Consider the following 25,908-nt stretch of genomic DNA (forward strand, 5'->3'; position numbering starts at 1 on the left):
TCAACCACTGTTCCGCGGCACACTAGTGTGCCGCGAGATGTTGCCTAGTGTGCCGTGGGAAAAATTGTGTTTATTTGATTCCTATTCAAGAGAATTACTTTGTATATAGTCAATATAGGCACAGAGTTAAATTTTTTAACATTTTCTAATGGTGGTGTGCCTCGTGATTTTTTTCATGAAACAAGTGTGCCTTTGCCCAAAAAAGGTTGAAAAACACTGGTTTAGGCTACTACAAGATTTTCCCAGTGCATACTGTTGCACATATGAAGTTGGTGCAGGTCCAGCTTGCTCATTCATTTCAAGAGAGGGGCAACTCTTCACATAGAGAAGAATTCACCTACAGCTCCCCCTCCCTCCACTTACATGAAATAAATAGTAAATAGACAATATCAAAAGCAGCCAAGGAACACTGCGCTGGGGTGCAACCGCCCTGCATTCTATTAACCAATTCTATAATTCTTACAAGAATCCGGGCAACATCTTCCCTCCAACTTCTTACAGAGCCCTCCCTCAGAGAAGAGCTTTGCCATTTTTTTTTAAAAAAAATTAAACTATGCACCATTCATTGTGGTGCTGTTGAAAGTTAAAACAGCAGAAGTACATTAAACCCCTCTGTAAAACCAACAGGACCAATGTCCAACAACGCTGCCCTGAGAAACAATTTATAATAATTGTTTTAAAAGTCATGTGTAACTTATACATTCAGTTCTTGTACAGGATGTTGGTAGTTTGTACAGTACATCCAATGATGAGGGTCAAAATGCCAACCTTGTTTTTACTCCCAGTTTGAGTCCTTTCTTGATTTCAAAGATGGACAGATGGGGATGCACAAAGGCACTTTCTTCTTACATTGTTTTCCTTCACTTGTTCCTTTCCAAGATCCATCCCTAAAATGTCCCAAGTTACTGTTTTCTTTCTGGAGCCACTTAATATGTGTTCTTCTTTCCGTAATATATGAATTATACATTGTGAAGGAATCCTCCATTTCAGAGAATCATAGAATTGTAGAGTTGAAGTGTGTTGAACCAAAAGTGAACTGTTCCAGAAGCTCTGCAACACCATCGTGGTAGTCAAGATAACCTCACAATTAATTACTAGTTGTTGTAACGATCTCATATATGTTTATATTCACTTGTTTTGATAAAAGCTAATTTGATTACTTTGATGTTATCCTTATTTGTGGGCCTGGAGTGCTGGGCTCTGAGCCCAGAAAAGGAACTATCTTTATTTGCCACCTATGCCCTCATCTGGTCAGATGAAGTGATGTGAAGTCCTGGACAAAGTGACTGTTGTGTATAAAGAATGTGTGAATGTTTGCTTGGCTGGGGACAAGCCATCTCTTTGCTGCAGTGTCTGTCCCATGCCTGTAAAGCATGGGAGACCTGGTTGGCTGATTTGCTGTAAGTTTACACTTTTCTTTTTTAATACAGCACTAGAATTTATCACTCCTTCTTTGATATCCCTGCATCCACTCACACAGGTCCTCCTTTGGCCCTGTGGTTCAGAACAGGAAAGGACAACGAGGGTCATCTAGTCCAACCCTCTGCAACACAGGAATCTCAACTAGATCAAATTCAACTTAAAGCTAAAGAACCACAAGGAAGGAGGGCAAGATTGTCCTTCAACAGTTTGTACTTGTACAGCATATCTGGTCACTGTCCTCCCCACTATGGTGTGATGTATTTTATTTCTATTTCAATAGTCTTCTGGCATTTTAAAAGACTAGCACTTTTATTATGGCATAAGCTTTTATGGATGATGTTCTGTCTCTACTGCCAGAGACAGTATGCCTTGGTGAATCACAAGTGAGGAGTGCAGTATTGAACACAGGTCCTGCTTGCAGGCTTCCCATAGGCATTTAGTTGGCCAGTAAGAAGAGGATGCTGGATTAAATGGGCCTTTTGGTCCAGTGCAGCAGGGCTTTTCTTATGTTCTTATATCTTAGGAATGATAAATATTCTGTTTCAACTATTGATAACAAGGGCTGTATAAAGTAACTGGAGGACTAGTTACATAGTGGAGATCACCCTGATAAGGTGGGTGGAGGGAAGTACTCTTAATTGAAAATCTCAATGTTCACTGGATAGGAGCATATTCCATCCTTGGGCATATTGACTACATATGTAGTTACTTACATATGTTGCTTGTCCCTGTCACCACAACTACCAACAATCAGCCACCAGAGGTTAAGCATGTAGATTGGGTACAAGGTGGAGAAACAACGTAAGTAAACTTTATGGCAGAGGTGGGGAGCCCGTGGCCCTCCAGATGCTGTTAACACTACAACTCCCATTGGCCTACCCCTGCCTTATGGGTAAAAGACAGGAAAACTCAGCATGAGGTTGCTGTCTAATTCCAACCTTTGTCAACTTTCTGCTCAGTGCTAATGTGCCTGATACCAAATGTTGTAGTGCCATTCATTTTTGAAATCATGGAATAAATATCATGCTTCACTCCATGGCCAGGATGTGGAGTTCCAAGCTTATAATGGGCATTTTTCCAGTTTCCTCTCACACTACAGGCACTTGCACCCCTGAAAAGCTGCTTCTGGAATATTACACAAATGGCTGCTATTGGAAATACTGGTTAATAGTCATTCCTCCCCCGCCCCTCACTGTCCTGTCCAATAAAAGAAGTACTTTCAACTCACACAGAACTTTTTGGCTCCTGGCCCAACACAAGCTAATACATGAAATTACTAGGAAAAAGCTATAGTCAAGAGGTCACTGTAATAAATGGGAAGTTGCTTCACTGCTCAAAGCCTGCTGAAAAAGCATTTATATATGCAGAAGCACAGAAGGTTCAACAGTCATTTTGCCAGATTTCTGTATGCTTAAGACTTTGTAATATGATTGCAATTATTTTGCTAATTTTGTTTGCTAAGTATGCACACTCAAAAGCTTTGATGTTTATTTTTTCATAGTTCATCCTTCACCCTATGGGCTCAGGGCAGATTACGTATATAATAAAATTACAGAAAATGCTGTAAAATTCACAATGAAAAGATAATCAGAAATGGAAAACAAACTATTATTTATGCCAGATGTGGAAAAGCTGTATTATTGTGACTAAATTCTAAGGGAGGACCAGTTGGATTTTCCATACGATAATGATTGCATAGTAAGGTGACGGAGTTTACCCTGAGTGGACTAGAAAGTGCTGGATATACAGTGAGGGGGGGGGGAGAGTATTTGATCCCCTGCTAAATTTGCCCATTTGCCCTCTGACAAAGAAATGACCATAATTTTAATGGTAGGTTTATTGGGACGTGGGAGGACTGTGGTCTAAACCAGTGTTTTTCAACCTTTTTTGGGCAAAGGCACACTTGTTTCATGAAAAAAATCACGAGGCACACCACCATTAGAAAATGTTAAAAAATTTAACTCTGTGCCTATATTGACTATATATAAAGTAATTCTCTTGAATTTTTCAATTTTTCCCACGGCACACCAGGCAACATCTCACGGCACACTAGTGTGCTGCGGAACAGTGATTGAAAAACACTGGTCTAAACCACAGAGCCTAGGGCTTGCCGATCAGAAGGTGGTTTGAATCCCCACAACGGGGTGAGCTCCCATTGTTTGGTCCCAGCTCCTGCCCACCTAGCAGTTCGAAAGCACATCAAAGTGCAAGTAGATGAATAGGTACCGCTCCGGTGGGAAGGTAAACGGCGTTTCTGTGCGGTGCTCTGGTTCGCCAGAAGCGGCTTAATCATGCTGGCCACATGACCCGGAAGCTGTCTGCGGACAAACGCCGGCTCCATCGGCCTATAGAGCGAGATGAGCGCCGCAACCCCAGAGTCGTCTGCGACTGGACCTAATGGTCAGGGGTACCTTTACCTTTTATTGTACCTGTGAGAGAATAACAACAGGAAAAACCCCAGAACCCCAGAAGACAAAAGTCAGAGATTGATGTGCATTATAATGAGTGAAATAAGTATTTGATCCCCTATCAACCAGCCAGATGTCAGGCTACCTGGTATCTTCACTGTATGTTACGAACTGAGATTAGAAGCACCTGCTGTAAGCGAGAGGTTTTATCTGTAATCCCAGCTTGTTACAGTACCTGTACAAAAGACACCTGTTGAAAGAAGCAATCAATCCAGCAGATTCCAAAGTAGCCACCAAAGAGCTGTACAAGGATGTCAGGGACAAGATTGTACACCTGCACAAGGCTGGACTGGGCTACAAGACTATTGCCAAGCAGCTTGGTGAGAAGGTGACAACAGTTGGTGCAATAATTCACAAATGGAAGAAACACAAAATAACTGTCAACCTCTTTCGATCTTTGGCTCCATGCATGATCTCAGCTCGTATAGTTGCAATGATCATGAGAACTGTGATGAAGCAGCCCAGAACTACACGGGGGGAACTTGTCAATGATCTCAGGGCAGCTGGGACTATAGTCACTGTGGCGTTCACCCAAACTTCGGATTGGCATAGAAGGAGTTAAAAAGAATAACCAGTAAGAACCTTTAGGGGGCGGAGTTATGTGGGCTATATAAACCCCTCCCGGGGAAGGAAGGGGGTGGTTAGTCTTTTGGTTCTTTAGTCTGTTCTTTAGTCTTGAGTCTTTGGGGCTTGTTGTGGATATTGAGAGGTTGGAAGAAGGGTGGCAAGGGAAGGAGTAGGAACAGGGGTGGGAGAAATCGTTGGGCACTGTTGTTAACAAGAATACAACCAAGAAAGTATTGTTTATTCAGAAACCACATGCTTATGTACTAAACTTCAAATAAAACAGTTTTGTTCCAATATTCTCCTTGACTGAACTGAGTGAAGTAAATACCAGACAGACTGGTTGGTGGCAGCGGGTAATTAATAAAGTGGTGAGTGCAGGTATCAATGGACCGTTAAACGTCTGGGGGTCCTGTGCAGGTTGAGCGAACCGCCACAGTCACCATGAAAACAGTTGGTAACACACTACACCATGAAGGATTTGAGATCTTGCGGAGCCCGCAAGGTCCCCTTGCTCAAGACAGCACATGTACAGGCCCGTCTGCAGTTTGCCAATGCACATCTGAATGACCCAGAGGAGAACTGGGTGAAAGTGTTGTGGGCAGATGAGACCAAAATCAAGCTCTTTGGCATCAACTCAACTTGCCATGTTTGGAGAAGGAGGAATGGTGCCTACAACCCCAAGAACACTACCCCCACCGTCAAACATGGAGGGGGACATATTATGCTTTGGGGATGTTTTTCTGCTAAGGGGACAGGACACCTTCACCGCATTGAAGGAACGATGGACAGGACCATCTATCGTCAAATCTTGGGTGAGCACCTCCTTCCTTCAGCCAGGGGATTGAAAATGGCTCAAGGATGGGTATTCCAGCATGACAATGACCCAAAACACACAGCCAAGGCAACAAAGAAGTGGCTCAAGAAGAAGCACATTAAGGTCCTGGATTGGCCTAGCCAGTCTCCAGACCTTAATCCCATCAAAACTCTGTGGAGGGAGATGAAGGTCTCAAAATCTTACTGACTTGGAGAGGATCTGCAAAGAGGAGTGGGACAAAATACCTCCTGAGATGTGTGCAAACCAGGTGGCCACCTACCAGAAATGTCTGATCTCTGTAATTGCCAACAAGGGTTTTTGCCACCAAGTACTAAGTCATCTTTTGCAAAGGGATCAAATACTTATTTCACTCATTATAATGCACATCAATCTCTGACTTTTGTCTTCTGGATTTCTGGGGGTTTTCCTGTTGTTATTCTGTCTCTCACAGGTACAATAAACCTACCATTAAAATTATGGACTGGTCATTTCTTCGTCAGAGGGCAAATGGGCAAATTTAGCAGGGGATCATATACCCCCCCCGCCACTGTATGTATAGGCTAAGTAGGCTGAAGCCTTGTTGTTGTTGCTTCTAAATCTAGAGGGCCTCTCCAGCCCACCCACCTCCCAATGGACAGTCTCCCTCTCCCCAAATTGCAAACCCAAGACTTCATGCGAGGGCAGGGCAACTCGGGCCCCGCAACTATGAGACACAGGGCCAGCCACTGGGGCCCAATTTGAAACTCTAGGGCCCAACTTGAAATTTTTTTTGTGGGGCTCTAGTTCACAGCCAAAGTCTGCAAAATCTTAGAGATATAAATCCATGTGCTAGGTCATTTTCACAAGGTCAACAAAGCCATTCAGAAATCAGGCCTGTTATTGAGTTCTTGTGCAAGTTTGTACAGTTCACTTCTGGATTTTTAAAGGAAAATTAGAGAAGATTTTGACGAGCTTGAGAAACAAGCAAAAGCCACCTTGCCAAATGATAACCACAAAAAAGGAGATAAAGAGTGAGGGAATGGCAAAGAAATGACAGAAGTGCACCTGATGCCTTAGATACACTTTCTTTAAGAGATAAGTTTAGGATAAAATCCTTTATTCCTTATTAGATGCACTTGAAGCCAATTTAAAAAGAAGTACTGTGTACAGTGATGTTGCACAATTGTTTTCCATTCTTGCTATCCTGATAGCATCTAAGCAATAAATTCAGCAAGGTGTTGAACTGTTGATGGAAGCATACCCAGAAGATGTTGACCTGAAACTTATTGATGAACTTCTGCACTTTCACCTGTAAGTGAGACAAAGCCATAGGCTTACAGCAGAGCACTCTTGTCTCATACAGACCTTTATAAAATTATATACAAGGAAAAAAATCAGATGGCCTTTCCTACTGTGGAAGCAATTTTGCGGCTATTTGTTAGCTTTATGGTCACTAACAGCTCGGGAGAGAGGTGTTTTTTAAGACTCAAAAGAATTAAAAATGAGTTAAGGACCATTATGTCTCGAGAGAGGTTTCTGCATTCTGTACATTGAAAGTGACAAACTTTCTGATGTCCTTTAGAGGAGAAATTGTGAAATGCAGAATTTTAAGTACCTGTCATCATCGGTGGCTTCACTCAATTTTGTTTATAACACTCTTCCATTTTCTTCTAGTCATGAGGGTTGGGGATTGGGAGGGGCCTCACAAGCGGAGTGGCCTAGAGCCTCTCTTCATCTAAATCCGGCCCTGGCTAGAAACTAAAGATTCCAATTCCCAAACATTCACTGTTAGTTGTTGGTTTTGCAGGAAACAGATATTGCATTGGACCAGTTTCTGCTGGTTTGAAAGTTCTGTTACTTCAACTATTCACTATTTTTCAAATGTATAACAAATGTTATTTTATACTAGGAGCTGCCACCTGTGCTCACTTTGCTCACCACTGCCCACCAAACTGCCACTCTCCCAAACCTGCTACCTCTGCCACCCCAATTACACCTGACCAACTACCCTCTCTTTACACCTTGCCCAACTCTTCTTCCTCTTACAGCTTCCCCCAATGACCCATCCCTTTACACCTCACTACCCCTGCTGGGAAGAGAGGGGAATGACAGGGAGAAAGTTTGTGGTGCATGTGGTAGAGTGGAGCTGTGCTGTTGTTTATCTGGATGGGGATGCTTGTGGTAGTGGTGAGCTCAGAGCTGTGCAGATACCACAGATTGGGCCATTTTCCACCACAGCCCCAGTCTCACGACTGCTTCATTCCTGCCATTTGAGCAGCTGTGATGTTGTTGCAAGGATGAGAGCTCTGCAAACCAAATGTCCAGCTACTATTTATGTCTTTGCAGTGTTCTTACAACATAAAGACGCTAAACAATAGAAATCATTTGTTTCAAATCATAAAGGATATATTAATCAATCACAGTTATAGCTATCATAAGACATTATGAATACTGCATTTCTAAATGAAAATATAAAAAGATATAATGCAAATCCCCCTCTTCTTGCATGATCAAAAATGTTTCAGATGAGGGGTTAGGTGTGATCATGTTGTTACAATTATGCACATGTAACAAAACAATGAAAACTTGAAATACAGTATTTGTAAAAATGATCTTTTTCAAGAAATCGGCAGACTGTGGCAGAAGTTAAAGTCTTTTTTGTTAAACACTGCCATCTAGTGCCAGTTACAGGTAGTTAGCCGTGTTGGTCTGCCATAGTCAAAATAAAATAAAATAAAAAATTCCTTCCAGTAGCACCTTAGAGACCAACTAAGTTTGTTCTTGGTATGAGCTTTCATGTGCATGCACACTTTTTCACATACCTACTAGATACTGCCATCTAGTGGTTAAAGATAAAACTACGCTTTTAAAACAGCAATACAGTATTCTACCATTTCCTCTGGTTAAGTACAGAGTTTAGTAAATGTTTATGCATTTTTGTCTTCTGAATTCATTGAAATATTTATGTATTTGATATAAATTTATTATTAAATATTTTATTTAAAAATCAGAACTTCAAAAAAAAATCGCACTTCAAACATTTCTTTCAAATACCATCTTCCCCTGGCTCCTCTTGCTATATTGTGCTGTCTTAAATCTTATTCCTGAAAATCTCTCCCAGCAAATTCCTTTGGTCTTAAAAATGTTTCAAATTATGTAAATTCCAACTGCTGACACATCTTTGAAAAACTACTTCTAGTTTATCCTACATACCACAATCCTTTTCCACGACATTGCCATAAATGTGTAACCTTCTTTAGGCTGCAATCCTATACCCTCTTACCTGGTAGGAAGTCCCATTAAACGATTAGACTGCGTAGAATTGCACTGTTGGTAACCAAACTCTGAAGAACTTCTCTTTGATATCCTGCTGACTATCTCCTCCGACTTTCTAAAACTCCAGAATAAAATATTTTTTTAAAGTTTACTCAAATTAGCAACTTAACTTAGTAAAACAAAATTTCCTGCTTGATCATTTTTCACTTGTTGCAAATGTACTCCTTTTACTATGAGATACTGACCATCCTCTAGTCTCACACTCCAAATTTACACTCTGCTTTTATAATCTTTTTTATGTTAACTATTGCCCCTTTCCTTAGCTCAGAAAGGGCAGAGATTTGCTGGTAGTACAGAAGGAGGTCCAGAGGTAGCTCAAGCAAACTCCATTGAAGACAGGGAGAGGGAAATTATTTCCAGAAGCAGAATAAAGTAATAAAGTAGAATAAAGTAGCTAGCCAGACTGTTAAGGAAGCTGTGTCTTTTCAAATCATGTTAGCAGAAGGCTTAGTGTCTTTGGGCACAGGGAACGTAAAATTGTATTATCTTGAGGAGCAGTTTCTGCAAAGATGCACATTGGCACATAGAACCAGCCAGGTCACTATGGAATAAAGGAGTTGTATGATAGAAAATTATTTATTTTATTAAATTTATATCTCACCCTTCCTTCCAAAGGAACCCAGGAATATAAAAGCAAAGGCAAAACTTAGTATTAGGAGATATTTGCTTCCTGAATTAGATCCTTTTAGCTCAAATATACTCTGTAGGTTTTGCTTTTTGAAAGACAGAGGAAGTGACACATGATAAACCTTTCACAGCAGGGGAAGCCAGTATGGTTCCTGGTTGCTAAGAGCTGTAGTCCAGCAACATCAGCAGGTCACCACATTAGGTACCTCTGCTTTGCACTTTATGAAACTGTGATATTGCCCCTAGGTGACTAATAGTTAACCTAGATGTACTTAGCTAGGTTTTCTAGAAGGACAAGTGTCTATAAATCTAGTAAACAGAATGAAAATAACTGTAAAGGTAAATTTAAACATACTTTATCCGTCTATCTGGCCTCAGAAAATCCTTTGAGCCATCAGATCTGTGTATAACACTTTACAGAAGTATCCACAATCAGTTCATAGTTTTCATCTTTGGCCAGATTCTATTCACAATGACATAAACTGAAAATGAAATACATCATACTTGGCAAGAACATTGCAATATACCTTAGATGGAAGTAAGACAAGGCAATGTTGTAAGTCTGCATCTTTTATTATAGAATCTACAAAAAGAAAAAGGAAATCTAGGATTAACATTTGAAAAGGTATTTTGTTGGTCCCACCTTTATGCAACTTAATCTTCACATACAATCCTCATTCTTTGAAACTTCAGTGATTAAATTAATCTTTTTTTAGAGTTGAATTCGTATTTTTGTCTTAGCTTCAATTACCATTTTAATAAATTATTATCAGCTTCCTGAAAATCCTCACTATTTTTAAATTTTATTTATTAGACCTTCTTTTATACAACCTCTGTAGCACAACTTTTATATCAACATCTGTAGCACAACTTGTACAGCACTGTCTTGAATAAAAGTTGTAAGCAGTCAAAAATTTGAGCCAACATCGAATGTTACACTAATAAGTAAGCAACTGCCACCAACATGAGCTGCTACTACAGTATGTAGTTAGTAAATTGCAATGATATTTTTCTAGAAATAGAGGTGCCAGAACTCAACTTCCCTTGTTCTCTTAAATGGTAATGGCACCCTCCTGAGACGTGCTAGAACCCACACAAGAGGTGCCAGAACTGAGTTCCTCCTGAAAAAGAGCCCTGGTAATTTGACATTTCTACATATACCTTGTCAAGGAAAAAGCTAAGTTAAGACATCACATTCCCCTTTCTTTTCCTCCTTTCCTCCCACTCTAAATTAGTAACTCAGCAATTTATACTGCAAACTCCTTGCACTAGAATTTGAAGTATAAGAAGCTGTGCACACCAAGACCACAGTGCTGTAAACAATAGCGTTCTCTCTCAGCTAAATGTTATCCTCCCAGCATGGCAAATCTTAAGCATTTTGCAATTTGCTGCTTCTTAGAGGATCACATTTTTCTATTGCTTCAACTGTCACATTGGAGGCTGTTTGAGAAGTTTCCAAATTACCCCAGCTTTGGAATTCAACCGTGCTGAAGGTAGGAAGAGACAAAAACCTGCTAGCTAGTGGATGGGCTCTGCTTGGTTTGTGAATGCTCTTTATGCTACAAATATTTGTTAGTCTGGACACAATTGTTCTGGGTTTGTTCAGCATCCCAAACCTAATGTCCAACTGACAAAATAGGGTACCGGTAGATTGTGGGTCAACAAGTCACTCTACCAAGCTGGGTTCTAAACAGTGAGGCACACAAGCCTCTAGCAGGGTCTTAAGAGTTCTCCCACCTCCTTCACAAAGCTGGAAAGGTACCGGTACTCAATAAGCCTTAGGAATAAGGAGGGACTCTAGGACCCTGGCAAGAGCCCTTATGCCTCCTGCCCTTAGCCTAGCCTAGCACCTCATTTACCCAGCTTTGGGAAGGCAGTGGAAGGGCTGCCTCCAACATTCTGTATCAGTGTATGTAGAGGAGCAGAATTTAAAATAGTAATAAATTTTCTGAAATTGGCAGATTAGCTCATTTATATATTTCATAACTGAGATTCAACTGCACTTCAATTTGGTTTACATTCATGCCAATGCAAAACTGATAAAATATAATTGTTCTAATCGAGATGTATATCAGGAAATGCTGATGCGGCACCTGTGGGCACACATGCTTTCCCTGGTGCCTCCCTTGCTGAAATTAGGCTAAAACCCCCAAATTCTACTGGAGTTATCGGTACCGGTTTTAGTGCTTGGCTGCAGTGTTTGTGTGATGCCCCAAAGAGTTTCTCCAGCTTGTTAAGTATAGCCCCAAAAGATAGGCAACAATTCATACAATTTCAGTGAAGGGTAGGCTAAGAAGAAACCCAAGACAGGCAATCTCCATACTGCATCTGAAACGCTCCAGAAAAATCTCTACAAACTGGGTGAACCGATGATACAATGGCAAATCATGTTCAATGCAGGTAAGAGCAAAATGACACGTACTGGCCAAATCTATGCACTAATGGCATCTGAATTCACTGCAGATAAATTCATGGAGGATGGACAAATTCATGTAGATAAATTCATGGCTATTAGCCAGTGGTTTTATACTACCTCCATGGTCAGAGGCAATATGTCTCTGAATATGAGTTGTTAAACACGCCAAATGGGGAGACTGTTGAAATACTCATGTTCTGCTTGTAGGGATACCCTTTGACATCTGGGAACAAGATGCTGGAGTAGATAGATGCCTTATGAGGAATGGTTGAATGAAATGGGTATGTTTAGCTTGAAAAGATGAGACTGAGAGGAGATAGGATAGCCATCTTCAAATATCTTAAACACTGTTGCATGGAGCGAGCTTGTTTTCTCCTGCTCCAGAGCCTAGGACCCAAACCAATGGGTTCAAGTTAACAAGAAAGAAGATTCCAACTAAACATCAGGAAGAACTTTCTGACAGGAACAGTGGAACAGACTCTCATGAGAGGTAATGGACTCTCCTTCCTTGGAGGTTTTCAAGCAGAGTTTGGATGTCTATCGCATATATGATCTAGTTGTGATTCCTGCATTGCAGGGGGTTGGAGTAGATGACCCACAGGATCCCTTCCAACTCTACAATACTGATTTCATGATCCATCCAACAAAGGAAGCATGCTTTTTTCTTATTCAATCATTTTCCCATATGCAAATTTAATAAAAAATCATAGGGCAGATCTACAAGGTTTGGTTTACTTGAACATCAGCTGGGTGGGGGGGGGAGAGAGATGACAAAAGTTTTAAAAACTGTGCATAGTGTAGAGAAAGTGGCTATTATTTTTTCAAAGGTTTTTTAAAAAATTAAATTTCTTGGTAGAAGGTTCAAGATATGTAAATGAAAATATTTCTCCATCCAAACGTAATTGGCTACTACACCATTTGGCGAAGGCCAATAGCCAGGAAATGTTTTAAGCAGCAACAGAAAAATACATGACAGAACATCCACTTTCGAAGGCAGCACCTGTCAGTGCTAAATCCGGACAAACAGGGTTGGGCCAGAACACAGAATTTGCATGCAAAAGGAAATGCTGTTGACTTCCATGCGGGCTTTGGAAGCAAAACTTAACTTCCACTCTTGGCGTTTGTCAGGGAGCCTGCGGAACTCACATCCTCTGCCTTCTCCCTCTTAACCTCAAGTGTAAGTGGCCTACCACTAGGGTCGGTCCACGTGCTAACAACTTTTCCGCGAGAAAACGTAACGTGCGAGCCGGCCCTTAAAAAACACTTCTGTGATGTTAGAGAGGGGGGAAACTCCGTTTTAGATCATGTGTGAAGAAGAACAAGGGTGTAGCGAGGTGCGTGTGTGTGTAATGCTCGGAAACGGGGTGGAGGGGGGTATTTGCCACGACTTACTCCGGCGGAGATAAGCTTAGCCGGGAAGAGCAACGAAATGGACCCACTGCGACGGAAAAGGTGGGGGAAAAACCGACTCCTGCATGTAGGAATTTCCATCCAATATTGAGTACAGAGCTGCAGCGGAGCCGATTTCAACACATTCTTCTTCGCTTCGCGCCCTACGCGGCAAGCTCGGCTCTAGGTTTCCTCAGCACCGGCTGCCGTTCCCGCCTTTCCCAACCGGCCTGAGGCGGCGTCGCCGCTGCCCGACAACAAATCTTCGCCGAGTAGGCCTCCCCTCCGCGCGCATGCGCCGTAGCGCCAGGAAGCAAAAGGCAGTCCTTTCTTTAACCATCCTCGCCTCTCCCCTTTCGCTGCGTCCGAGACGACGACGCGGCCGCCGCCATGCCGAAGCTGAGCAAAGAGTCCAAGCAGCGCCTGCAGCACTTGTTCAAGGGCGGGCAGTTTGCCATCCGGTGGGGCTTCATCCCGGTAGTACTCTATCTAGGTCAGTCCTGAGCTGGGAAGAGCAAGTAGGTTGCCGCGGGCGGCTTGGTCACGGAAGACTCGGTATACTCTGGCTTGAGGGCGAGCGAGAAGGCAGGCGACGGGGGCGGGGCGGGGCAGCGCAGTTTCCCGAACCGTTAACGGTCTTCCCGTCAACGGCTGGTTCGAAAGCGCACGGCACGTCTTCTTGGAACGCGGCGGCGATAGTGACGCAACCGGGAGGAGCGCGCGTGATGGGGCGGGTCACGTGGCCGATTCACCTCAGTTCCTCGTGATTAGCGGGGAGAGCTCCCTGTGGGGCTGAAGCGGCTCGTTGCCCTTGTCCAGCTGCTTCCGTTCCCTGAAACCCAAATTCTCCTCTTCACAGAGCTCACTTTAGTACTGCTAGTTTCGGATATAACCTAGAGAAAAGGCAAGCAGGCTGTATCGTGAAAGCCCTCCTGGTTTTCCTTTCCTTTCCTAGTACTCGTTAGAAGGCGAGCTTGTGTGAATACGGTGATAGAAGGAACTCCTGTGACCTTCAGTGTTTCCCAAACTCGGGTCTCCAGCTGTTTTCGGACTAGAATTCTCATCATCCCTGACCTCACTGGTCTTGCCCGCTAGGGATGATGGGAGTTGTAGTCACAAAAACAGCTGGAGACCCGAGTTTGGAAAACACTTCTTCAGACTGACTGTGGGCGACACAACTGTTGGATGCTCTTGTGCGCTGAAAGCTATAACACCTTGCAAGAAGAAATAATATCCAGCAGTAAGCTGGGCTAGATTTGTCTCTGGTGTGCTAGCTTTCTGCTTGAGTGAGCTGAATGGAGGAATGGGTGAATAATCACTGACAATCTCCCCACCCCAGTTTGCAAGACTGACTGAAGTTGCTTATAAATAATAGTTTTAGCTTTCAGAATTATGTATTTCACAATTATGTGAACTCCTAAATGTGTTTAGGCATGACACAAAGGTAAACATGGTTAAAATTGCTCACAGGTGTGTTCTTTCATTTGTGGTATCAGGAGTTTGCTTAGAAGTCACCAGATTTCTGAAAACTAGAGGCCAATTTTTAGAAGGTTCTTAGTCAGAAATTCCCAGGCCATGCTCAATTAGTTCAGCAATGATTCTGTCCTATGAAGTGTCATTGACAACTTCTTTTTCATTTGCTGGGAAATAAATTATTCCATTATCCATGGGCCTGTTGTGCAGGACATTTCTTACTGAATTCCATTAACAATGCAGTAAAGTCCTATTTATTAGTAAGATCAGAGGCTGTCCTTCTCTATCTGGTGGATTTGGTGGGCAACATACATCATGCCACAAAAACTGTTTTAGATGTCAGAGATACTTTAGAAGAGTATTCTTTCTTCCCAGGCAGATTATCAGTGCAATTCTAACTATGTCTACTTGGAAGTAAATCCTAATACATTTAGTGGGGTTTACACTCAGGTAAGTATGGGGTTAGGTTGCAGCCCAAGTCACCTGCTGGTGCAGAGGAGTGGGGTTTTCAATGTGTGTTGCTGACCATGCAATAGAATGGACCCCTTTCTTTGCACTTCTGCTTGATGGCTTGTCGGGGTGGGAAGTGCAGGAGACACTAACAAAGTGCAGTGTTATCTATTACATTACTGTGGCTAGTCATGTGTGCATTAATTCTAGAAATATTTATTATATGTAAAAGAGCAATAATATAGTCATGATATAAACTGACAGATATATTGTTTGTAACTAGGTTTTAAGAGAGGTGCGGATCCTGGAATGCCTGAGCCAACCGTTCTAAGGTATGTTTTCACTAGTTACCGTAATACCTCTGCAGAAATAATGCCTGCTGAAGGAGAAAATAGAGCATGTACTTTGTGATTAACTCGGAGGGGAGAGTTTGAAACTTATGCTACAACCCTACACTCATTTACCTAAGAGTAAGTCCCATTCCATTTATATATCTAGGATTGCACTTAAAGAAATATCACATAAATTATATTTTAACTGTTGCTGTATTCTCATGTAAGGTATAGGTCAGGATTTGGTGCCAACATTTTTTTTAATTTAAGTGACACACCATAAGAAGGAAATGTTCTATCTTTTGGTTGCTGACTTAAGTATATCATCAAGAGATATGACCTGATTGTGTCAAGTCCTCTTTCTCTTGGAATGAGCTTGCTTCAGTAACATTACAATCCAAGAACTGGTAACCATGGAATAATTTAAACACCGACAGCATACACTGCTTGAAACTGAATTTTTAAAAAGGCATCGGATACATCTAAAGAAGTGTGCATGCACACGAAAGCTCATACCAAGAAGAAACTTAGTTGGAAGGATTTTTTATTTTATTTTGTTTTGACTATGGTAGACCAACACGGCTACCTACCTGTAACTTTAAAAAGGCAGTTTATGTTGGTTGTTGTTTGATCGATGTACAAGGCATAGGCCTTCTGTTTCATTTTGTTGTTGCCTGATGGCACTAATAAGGCCTCGTGGAAAATATGAGGTGGTTACATGTTAACAGTTGGAATGAGGTGGAGAGTAGGAGCCTAATAAAACTAGACTGGAAAACAAACTGTTAGGCTTCAGAGTGGATTAGTGGGAGAAACTTTTTTTTTTTTTTGCTATTGCTGAGGCATGAATAAGCATAAAGTATAAAGTCCATTGATTTCAGTGGGTTTGTTTTGAGTATGATTTAGTTGTATATAACCAGTCAAAATCTACCCTTCCAGGTATTGGTGGACTCCCATCATTCCTGGGGCTGATATGAGTTAAAGTCCAACAACATCTGAAAGGTGACAGGTTCTCCACCTGTTTCCTATGTGATCTCAGAAGTGGTTAAAAATTTGCTGTTGTTGTTTTTTTAAATTCAGAACAAACCAGATTGGCAGAAGGACTTTCCTTTCTTATAAAATTCTAGAAGTAATAGAAAAAACCATTGAAGCTTTTCATTAATTTCTCCTTGCATTTATGGCGCTTCTGCATGGTGACACTTTATTGTATGGATGCTACTGAGACTTGGCATTAATGTAACATTTTATCATTTAATAATCTACACTCTGCTGTCTGACTGCTGTTTAGACTCTTGTAATTAAACTGTCATGTAAAATCCCATTGTCTGTTTAAAAAACCTGCAGGTGATCAATTTATTCAATTTTATGTCTTGTCATCTGCCTGTGAGTTTCTGCATTTATGAGATTTAAAAGATAAAATGCATCCTCTTCTTAATACAAGACTTTCTTGTAGTATCCAGTATGTTTAGGATATACAATTAAATGAGACTTGTTCTGTTAAGTGAAGTGCATGATGCCCAAATTGGCTTTGTTGGATTGAAAAATAATAATGATACATTAGACCCTTGTTTCTTAATTAAGTGAGATATTAATCTTGGCCATGGCAACTGCTTGCTGTCTCATGTTTTGGCTCAGGGTCTGCATTGACAGTTAGCCAACACTTTGGGGGCTCATGCTGGCCATGGGCATGACAACAGTGCTTGCACAATGTATTCTACACGTTGCACGTGCAGCATACATACAGACACCCCCAATACACATGTACTTGCCATACATACAGCATCCAGCAACTTACAGTGCACACACTAACCACACCTGCACTTACATAATGTGTACATGCAAACTCCCCTCCCCACACTCACTGCATATACAGCATATCCCCCCCCCCATACAGCACATACATTCACCAGGCACGGAGGCATTCAGCACTCACACACACATACCGACACAGATACACATAACCAGTGTGTTTCCAGCATTCCCCACTCAAGTGCTTTAGAGCTTCTTCCGACACTTTGGGATCACCGTTTTTTGTGACTGGGACCAAAGTGCTATTAATTTCTGCACTAAAACGTGGGGTTTCCATTACTGTGGCCTGAACCAACATGTAGTATTAATTCCTTTATTTATTTATTTATTTATTTATTTGTTATTGTGATGTGTCACACATATTTGAAATGGTCAGCATATTTAAGAAGTCTTTGTTGTAGTAATGAAATGAGTTGGGCAGGTAAGGAAAGAATGTGCTCCCCTTTAACTGTTTTATATTTTTGTCAGTCCTTGGAATCTTGAAGGCTGCGACCAATGGATGGGCAGAGAGAGGAAAAATGATGTGATCATAGCATTTACTACTTTGGGGGATAGTTTAGTAATTGGGATGGACACTTGACAGTGAACTCTTATGTTTACTCAAAAACTAGGACTCAATGGGACTTACTCCTAGGTAAGATGGCAGCCTGAATACACAATATCATAAATTTTCTCGGAATTAAAATGAGTGTAAATGAGATGAAGCATTGAGAAGATGCTACCAATTTCTTGTTGGTGGCTTGAACCATATTATTTAGTACCCAAATAATCTTGCTGACTTTTAAAAGCAAAACTGTCTTTCTAGCTATTATTTGGCCTTTCCTGCCAGTCAACTGAGCTGACTATCATAACTTCAGTCACTTATTATGTTACATGTTTCATTTTCGTTTTCTTCCTAGAATGAGTGATAATAGAAACAATAATATCTGGAGTTTTATTTCTAGAGTGCATGATGGAATGTCATGTTCCCTTGAGAATAAGAGTTGGGATTGCGAAATTTTTTGGAGAGCAGTGTAATGTGGATAAGCCTTAATATTACTTGTCTGTGTCAATATAGGTTAGTTTCAAGATCAGTCATGAGATTACAATTTCTTTAAGCTACTTTAGAAATGTACTGAAAGAATGTGACGGTATACTAAGAAAGAAAGAGAAAAACTAGAAGGCAGATAAAATACCCCCAAATGCATTCTACAGTCACATGAGTGTTAATTCCATTTTAGATGGTTGGGTGCATTTAGCGCTTTAAATATGATGGTGTTCCTTATGGCCACCTCAGTATCAGTTATGTGTTGATGATTGAATTCAAACCTGAATCCAAGCCTAAACCCCACCTCTGCCACTGGCTTATTCGGTAGCCTAGACTGACTATCCCTCAGCTGCAGGGACGTGGGTGGCACTGTGGGTTAAACCACAGAGCCTAGGGCTTGCTGATCAGAAGGTTGGCTGTTTGAATCCCTGCGATGGGGTGAGCTCCCGTTGCTCAGACCCAGCTCCTGCCAACTTAGCAGTTCGAAAGCATGCCAAAGTGGAAGTAGATAAATAGGTACCGCTCCGGTGGGAAGGTAAACGGCGTTTCTGTGTGCTGCTCTGGTTCGCCAGAAGCGGCTTAGTCATGCTGGCCACATGACCCGGAAGCTGTACACCGGCTCCCTCGGCCAATAAAGTGAGATGAGCCCTGCAACCCCAGAGTCGTCCGCGACTGGACCTAATGGTCAGGGGTCCCTTTACCTTTAGGCTGACTATCCCTCAGCTGCAGGTGATTATCAGAGTGGAACTGAATAAAGTATCCCATGTCTCTTCTAATGATTCTAAATTTCCTCTGTTCTGTTAATTAATATGGCTCACTTACATCTGCGTTGGCTGACCTTCCACTGTTGAATACGTTATTGAATGTGTAAAGCTGCAGCTCTGTACTCAATTATATAAGCATTACATCATTGAAATCAACAGGACTTGCTTCTCATTAGACATGTATAGAACTGTGCTGTAAGTGAAAAAGTTGTACTCTTTAGTATTTCTTGAAAGAGCTGTTCTGCTGGTAACAGCATCATAAGAGTTGTGATCAACTTAGTTTTTTTCTTCTTTCTCCACCTCTCTTAGTCTGCTTTGGGGATGAAGGAGTTAACCACAGCATTCTGGAAGCCGCTGCTGAGCAGGAAAAAAAGATGGAGATGCATACATTCCAAAGGCTAGGAAAAACAACACTGAGCTATGCCACTGGCAAGCAGACTTCCTTGACAACATGGAATATGCTTACAACATAATGGAATTTCCATTGGGTCTAATTTATTTGTGTTATGCTTTCATTTTTTCCCTTTAGAATAAATATTTTGTCTGAAATTCTTTAATGAGGAAATCTAATTTTTGCAGTTCATGACACATGTTAGGACTCATTTCCCTTTACATCCAACTGCTGGATTTCATAGAATTGTTGGAAGGGATCCTAAGGGCCATCTCGTTCAACCCCCCTGCAGTGCAAGAATCACAGCCCAAAAATCCCAGACAGATGGCCATCCAACTTCTGTTTTAAAAAATCCCACGAGGGAGAGTCTGCTATCTTCCGAGGTACTTTGTTCCACTGTCTTAACATCTCCTACAGTCAGGAAGTTCTTCCTAATGTTTAGTCAGAATCTCATTTCTTGTAATTTGAATGCATTAGTTTGAGTCCTACCCTTTGGAGCAGCAGAAACAAGCTTGCTCCATCTTATGTGTGACAGCCCTTCAGTTTTACTGTGTTCAGGCTAAACATAGTCTTATTATTTCAACCTCAGACACTGGGTTGTTCATTCATGGGTTGGACAAAGTAATATCTTTGGTGACACTACAGAGGAAAAATGCTGCATATGCATAATCAATAAGCATTATCTTCAACAATGCCCTAGTTTCCACATAACTACAATAATAGTACAGACAGTTGAACCTTGACAAACCTTAGGCATGTCTGGGAGCCAGAGCCTGCAGCTATGAAGCTACAGAAACATGGAAGGTACTATTATTATTTTTACAAACCTAGCTATCCTGGCAAGAGTGGGGTGGTGACGTATCTTGTTGTTACTTGTGGCTTGGAGAAAACACTGTGCTTCCAAAAGAGTCCTGCCTACTTGTGAGGAAGCCATTCCTAAGTGGTAAGGAATGTACCAACCAATAAGCCACTGTTTAGTTTTCCATTAGAATGTGTTTGGCGTAGTATAGGGGGCACTCCTATGTGTTCATCCTTTGCACACACAGAGAAAGAAGATCAATAATTGCTTTACCAGCGTCCAACATTTCAAAAGCTCACTGGGTCAGCCCTTCAGTCTACACCAGTGGCTAAGCAAAAGCTTGGAAGGTCAGGAAGATTTGATCAGACCCGTTAGTCTTGGCAGTGACAAGTATACAGCGTTGATGTGAGTGAAGCCCAGTGCCCTAATGGGGGATGCAGAGCACTGCTCCCCAGTCAGTGTATTGACAATTTGTTGAACAGAGATGGGGCTAAAAAAACACCCTGCCTTCCCCCAAAGAATAAAGGGGGTAACTAGCTGAGGAACCAGTTGTCAGAATCTGCTAAGATTTTGATAAGGTCTGAATAGGTAAATGCCCGTACCTATCCACCACTTTCATGATGGCCTCTTGCTGCTGGCTTGCCAACAAGCAAGATTCCATTAGGTCTAGTGTTCCCAGCATGGTGTCTTCAGACACACCCTTTATCACTCAACAAGGCCCTTTGTTCCTGGTTTTAGTTTGGGATGGGGTGGGTGGGAGTGCCTTTTGGGGGTGGGGTGTTTCCTGTCTTTTTGTTTTCTGTTTTATTTTTGGAGGGATGTAGGTGATTTGCCAGTTGTTTGTGAGAGGATCTAAGCATAAACCTTTTGGGATATTTCTTTATGCCCCACATGACAGCTTCCTAAATTTCCAAAAGTGACCCTAGGCCTAAAAAGGTTGGGGACCTTACTATGTCCACACTCATACTTGACATCCAATAAAGATTGGTATGTCAGTACATTTAACTCCATGATACATGTTCTTTCGGTTCCCAGAAAAGTCCAGGATGCAAAAGTTAAGAGTTGGTGTATGTAGCCAGATGGCAGTTCTGAGCGAGTCAGACTATTTATTTCCTTTTTGCTATGCCTGAAGAGTGCCCAATAAAGCAGAAAGATGGTGAGAGGAAGCTGCATCAACTTTGTAGTGCAGTTAAGAGAATGAATTGTGAAATATTTGGTCCAAGCTTCACTTCAGCTGTGGATTTGCTGAGTGGCTTTGGATAAGGAGCTGTTTCTTGGCTTCAGCTGCCCACTTATACGTTGGGTATTGTAATACAGCATTGCCTTACGGGGCTTTTCCAAGTTTTACTATGATAATGCATTTGGATTTAAGTATTTAGAAAAAAGTACTACATCAAGAGACCTAATGAAGAAGCAGGACAAAGATTTGGTTCAGTGGTACTTACTCCCAAAAGTGCACAGAGAATTGCAGTCTTAAGTATTATTAATTCACTCTTAACTGCTAATGTCTGTTAGGTAGGCTTGTTACTTATATAACAGACATATCAATTATCAAAGTACATACAGGCACTTCTTTCCAACATGCAGCGGCCACCCAAACAAAACCCACTGCTGTCTTCGAAGAATATCATCTTCCCCCTTTGGGAAAAGAAAAGCAGTCTTCCATCATGCCTTTATTGTGGCCATCAGAAAAGGAAACATCAGCCAGGCTCCCTTCCATTGTTCCTACATTCAGCTTCTGAGAGCCTGTTACCACCCTCCATCTGCCATTGTGCAGACTACCAGAGGGATGTGGAGAAGCAGCTACCCCTGAATTGAAGCAATTTGTACAATGGAGCGTAATGAGTGTCTAACTCTCCAACCAGTACCTGAATGGGAGTGCTGTTTCAAATCTCAGTAGCAGCAGCATGGCTGGTTTGGAAAACCATGAAGGGGTGGATAGGTGGTCTGCAAACTGGAACATGCAAAGGAGAAGCAAAATAAGGTAATTTGAACAAATTGCTACTTTTTTACTACAGTATTTCTTTTGTTGATGTAGTTTTCCTTTTTTATTATTTGCTGACAGGACGTGGGTGGTGCTGTGGTCTAAACCACTGAGCCTAGGGCTTGCCGATCAGAAGGTCGGTGGTTCGAATCCCCGCGATGGGGTGAGCTTCCATTGTTCATTCCCAGCTTCTGCCCACCTAGCAGTTCGAAAGCACGTCAAAGTGCAAGTAGATAAATAGGTACCCCTCTGGTGGGAAGGTAAACAGCGTTTTCGTGCACTGCTCTGGTTCGCCAGAAGCAGCTTAGTCATGCTGGCCACATGACACAGAAGCTGTCTGCGGACAAACACCAGCTCCCTTGGCCTATAGAGCGAGATGAGCACGCAATCCCAGTCATCCACGACTGGACCTAACAGTCAGGGGTACCTTTACCTTTAATGTGATATATGTGGTTTGCTACACACACAAAAAAATTCAAATTTAATCTTCCTCAAATAAAAGCAAACATGAAAATATGACACCAACTAAGTTTGTTCTTGGTATGAGCTTTCGTGTGCATGCACACTTCTTCAGATACATGCACACGAAAGCCATACCAAGCACAAACTTAGTTGGTCTCTAAGGTGCTACTGGAAGGATTTTTTTTTATTTTTTGTTTTGTTTTGACTATGGCAGACCAACACAGCTACCTACCTGTAATAAAAATATGAAGAGCCCTTGCAGTTTCAAATGTATCTGGTCATCTGGTCTCCAATATTAATTTTAACTATTAGTTCAAAAAAAAAATATATAGGGAGCCCATCCCCTTGAAAAACAGCCCACTGAAGATTCTGTATGTTCACTGGCCCCAGAATGTAAAATGTCTGTTGTGAAGAATGGAATAGAGTACCAGTATATTGGAAGAACAGAAGCTGACAGAAGCATTCTGTACTTTAACATTTTGTTGCAGCTCCCATTAGTAACATTCAGACTGGCTGATGCATATAAATTACATCTCATGTTTAACTTTTTCTAGCTCACTTTTGGAATGAACAAATGTTGAAAACATTTTGATCTACTAAAAGTAATGGACATTTGCAGTAAATCTGATATGAACATGATATTAACCCATAATACAGATGCAGCGCAATGAAGTAGTTTTTAATAATTTATTTGGTTTATTCTCTATAAGGCCCCAGGGTGGCTTACAACAGTACAGTATAAAATATTAAATATTAAAATCAGTTAAAGCAGCAATAAAACAGATTGTCTTTTACTGTAAACCCATACAAATTGTTTTTGTTTTCCAAAAAAATATATTAAATATACTTTAAAAAAAAACCATGGTATAATTTAGCTGTATATTCTTGATCCATAATTTTCAAGTAAAATATTCAGTGAATACTGAAATGGCATGGTGCCGACTCCCTGTTAAAACTGGCTGTGAGTCTTGGGAGTGAAAATGCATACACAATTTTAATAAATATATTAAATATCATAAATAACTGCAAATAGCATATTCCCAATTAAAGAAACAACATAGTGAGTTCTCAAAAAGGAGAACAAAATGAGCCTCTGCTTCAACTGCAGATGTTTTGAGAACTGATGTGCCCAATTTTTAAAAGGCACTAGAACTCCTGGCCTCTCATAAGACACGTAGAGCCCTTGTAGTTTTCTGCATAAATAAAGTAAAATCTTGAAGTATGAAGTGTTTGATAACTGTAACAGTCCAGCCTCTGTGTTCTCGAAGCTTTGCGGCAAGAATTTTCTGAGCAGCTGGATCCGGCAAGGTCACAGTTTCAGGATTGTCCATCTGTTAAGGGGAGGAAATAATAAAAGTTGCTGCTTACGATGCTCTTTTATATCAGACAAATGGATTTTACTCATCTTCAGGCAAGATGCTAGTTGGAAGTATTCACAGATTGCAGAACCCTTTGTAACATGCAATGCTATATGTTTAAGTTATCTAGGAGTTCTCTAAGACGAGGCATTGATTGTGGATCCACTCTGGGAACTGTAGTTGTCCAAGGGGAATAGGGGTCTCCTAACAACTCTTAGCACCTTTAACAAGCTACAGTTCCCAGGTTTCTTGGGGGTAAGCCATGACTGTGGAGGTTTTCTATAATCAAGCGGTAGATGAATTTTATTGAATAAATAAATTATAATGCTTTTAAGCGCATAATGCAGATCACTCAAAGGAACAGTTATGCATACACTCTTCTCATTCAGAACCCAAAATATTACTGGATACAGTTTCTCTCTGAGTATTCTCTATCTTAAACCAAACCATTCACACAGCCAACTTTTGTAAGGGGCAGGTTCTGCATTATATGGCCTTGTTAGAGCCCCTAACCCTTTTTCCTATATAGGAATTATTTTGGGTAATGGTAGTAACTCACTGTTTCAAAAGCTAAAGACCTACTTAAATTGTATTTTAAAATACATCTATAGGACTTTACACATAGATGGGTCCTAATTCTACATGGAGGGGGAAATTGAAAAGTCTTTTTTCCCCTTTGTCTATCAACCTAATACATAGTACCCCCTCCTTATTAATAAGGCTTATTGTTATAACTGTCATAAGCATATCTAACAATGGTTTTTTAGGTTATGTATTTGTTTGTTTTTCCATTGTAAACCGCCCTGTGATCCTTGATTGAAGGGTGGTACAGAAATTTAATAAATTAAATAAAAAGAAGTAAAACACCAAATGGGAAAAAATGTTTCCATTTACTGCCTATAGTGTTATGTGTCCTTAACCAGAGTGCATTGTGTGTTGTCTTCCAGAACTTCATAATCTTCTCACTCCATCTCTTTATCTCCCAGTTATGTAGGAGTAATGTAATAGAACTTACCATTGATCTCAAGGTATTTGCCAGGTGCTGTGTGCTTGGCCGAAAAGTTTCTGCAGTCTCAACAGAAGCCTCTTCTAAATATTCAAAGAACGTCCCGAAAGCATAAAGACCACTTGAAAGTCTTCCCAGACATGTTTCCTAAAACAGGAGAATAAAGAAGAAGTTGTTACGAAAATTTATGAGTCAGAAATATTACACTCATTACATTCCTTAACAAATATTTTATGGTGCAATGAAAGTGCATAACTGATGGTAAGCAGTCAAAATACTCTGAGATGAACAAAATATTACGAATAGCTTTGGAAATAATATGGTTGACTATATACACCAAACATTAATAATTCCTACTTAATTCTTGCTTTCATGCTACACAAATGCACAATCTGTATCAATCCAGACTATTAAGCGCTGTTGCTTATGTACAGTATTTAGCATCAGCAGGCTTAGGGAAACCTCAACATTTGCAAACATATTAAAAATGCTTAGTTCTAAAAAGGGTAACTCCAAAAAGAGCACAATGAGGTCTGAGCATGTTCAGTAACCATAAAATGAATGTTCCTTGACTGTTGGGGATGGGATGGAGTGGCAGGAATCCCGAACAGCAGAATTCAATCAGCATTTTGTTGTTGGTCCCACTGGTTACATGTTAATAAACTTGCCTTTTCAAATCCAGTGTCATAGCATTTATCTTCTTGAGTGATCTTTGGAAGGTTGAGATTATTCAGGGCCAGTTCCATCTTGCCTTGACAGGCAGCCTCCTTCTTACATAGCTAGTAAAACACAACAAGGTTTAATCAGACTTTACCCCCATGACCACTTTAATGTTATATTCCAGACCATCCGTATACCCCATGGAAGATGTAAACCCCTCTCTCCATCACTGACATTTATTAGGTGGTCCAAAATTGCTTTTCCTGTGGTCTTCTGACCCCTGCAGCTATCCCTAATCTGAAGATGCAGCAGTATTAGCATTGCTTGGTCAATTTTAAATTGTAATTGTAATGTATACTGAGAAAAGGGGGTGCTGAA

At 41.0% G+C, this 25,908-nt stretch overlaps 2 protein-coding genes, 1 long non-coding RNA gene and 1 other non-coding gene across 6 annotated transcripts in view; 1 reads left to right on the forward strand and 3 right to left on the reverse strand.

Annotated features, from left to right (window-relative positions):
• LOC117055628 overlaps positions 1 to 13,037 on the reverse strand; it is a 32,529-nt gene extending 19,492 nt beyond the window's left edge. Inside the window, exons 1-4 of one of the 3 annotated variants that reach the window (XR_004427660.1) lie at positions 13,022 to 13,037; positions 9,741 to 9,796; positions 8,534 to 8,641; positions 7,857 to 7,925 (exon numbers count right to left, since the gene is read on the reverse strand). This is a non-coding gene — a long non-coding RNA (uncharacterized LOC117055628). Of the gene's footprint in view, positions 1 to 7,856; positions 7,926 to 8,533; positions 8,648 to 9,740; positions 9,797 to 13,021 lie in introns of those variants that run through there. The other 2 variants (XR_004427659.1, XR_004427661.1) reach the window with 2 other exon arrangements.
• On the reverse strand, positions 9,583 to 9,672 carry LOC117056221. The gene has a single exon (XR_004427714.1). It is a non-coding gene; the product is annotated as a small nucleolar RNA SNORD93 (small nucleolar RNA).
• Positions 13,038 to 13,316: 279 nt separating the features above from the next.
• TOMM7 (translocase of outer mitochondrial membrane 7) lies at positions 13,317 to 19,419 on the forward strand. Its single transcript, XM_033165278.1, has 3 exons — positions 13,317 to 13,511; positions 15,225 to 15,273; positions 19,180 to 19,419. The coding sequence occupies exons 1-3, from the start codon at positions 13,409 to 13,411 to the stop codon at positions 19,193 to 19,195; spliced, it is 168 nt and encodes a 55-aa protein (XP_033021169.1). The 5' UTR covers positions 13,317 to 13,408; the 3' UTR covers positions 19,196 to 19,419.
• Positions 19,420 to 23,369: 3,950 nt separating this feature from the next.
• On the reverse strand, positions 23,370 to 25,673 carry IL6 (interleukin 6). Its single transcript, XM_033166228.1, has 3 exons — positions 25,539 to 25,673; positions 24,880 to 25,017; positions 23,370 to 23,837 (listed from the first exon to the last, which is right to left on the reverse strand). Exons 1-3 carry the CDS (start codon positions 25,614 to 25,616, stop codon positions 23,670 to 23,672), a joined length of 384 nt encoding a protein of 127 aa, XP_033022119.1. The 5' UTR covers positions 25,617 to 25,673; the 3' UTR covers positions 23,370 to 23,669.
• Positions 25,674 to 25,908: the final 235 nt, after the last annotated feature.

Source organism: Lacerta agilis, chromosome 12 (genome assembly GCF_009819535.1).
Source record: "Lacerta agilis isolate rLacAgi1 chromosome 12, rLacAgi1.pri, whole genome shotgun sequence".
Classification (NCBI taxonomy): domain Eukaryota; kingdom Metazoa; phylum Chordata; class Lepidosauria; order Squamata; family Lacertidae; genus Lacerta; species Lacerta agilis.

What these genes read in the sequence shown, in the direction of transcription:
- TOMM7 (XM_033165278.1), top strand. Translation starts at nt 13,409, where the DNA reads ATGCCGAAGCTGAGCAAAGAGTCCAAGCAGCGCCTGCAGCACTTGTTC. An exon ending in CCCGGTAGTACTCTATCTAG is followed by an intron (nt 13,512 to 15,224) that starts GTCAGTCCTGAG and finishes GTTTGTAACTAG; the next exon opens with GTTTTAAGAGAGGTGCGGAT.
- IL6 (XM_033166228.1), bottom strand. Translation starts at nt 25,616, where the DNA reads ATGGAACTGGCCCTGAATAATCTCAACCTTCCAAAGATCACTCAAGAA. An exon ending in ATGACACTGGATTTGAAAAG is followed by an intron (nt 25,018 to 25,538) that starts GCAAGTTTATTA and finishes CTCCTGTTTTAG; the next exon opens with GAAACATGTCTGGGAAGACT. An exon ending in CAAATACCTTGAGATCAATG is followed by an intron (nt 23,838 to 24,879) that starts GTAAGTTCTATT and finishes TCCCCTTAACAG; the next exon opens with ATGGACAATCCTGAAACTGT.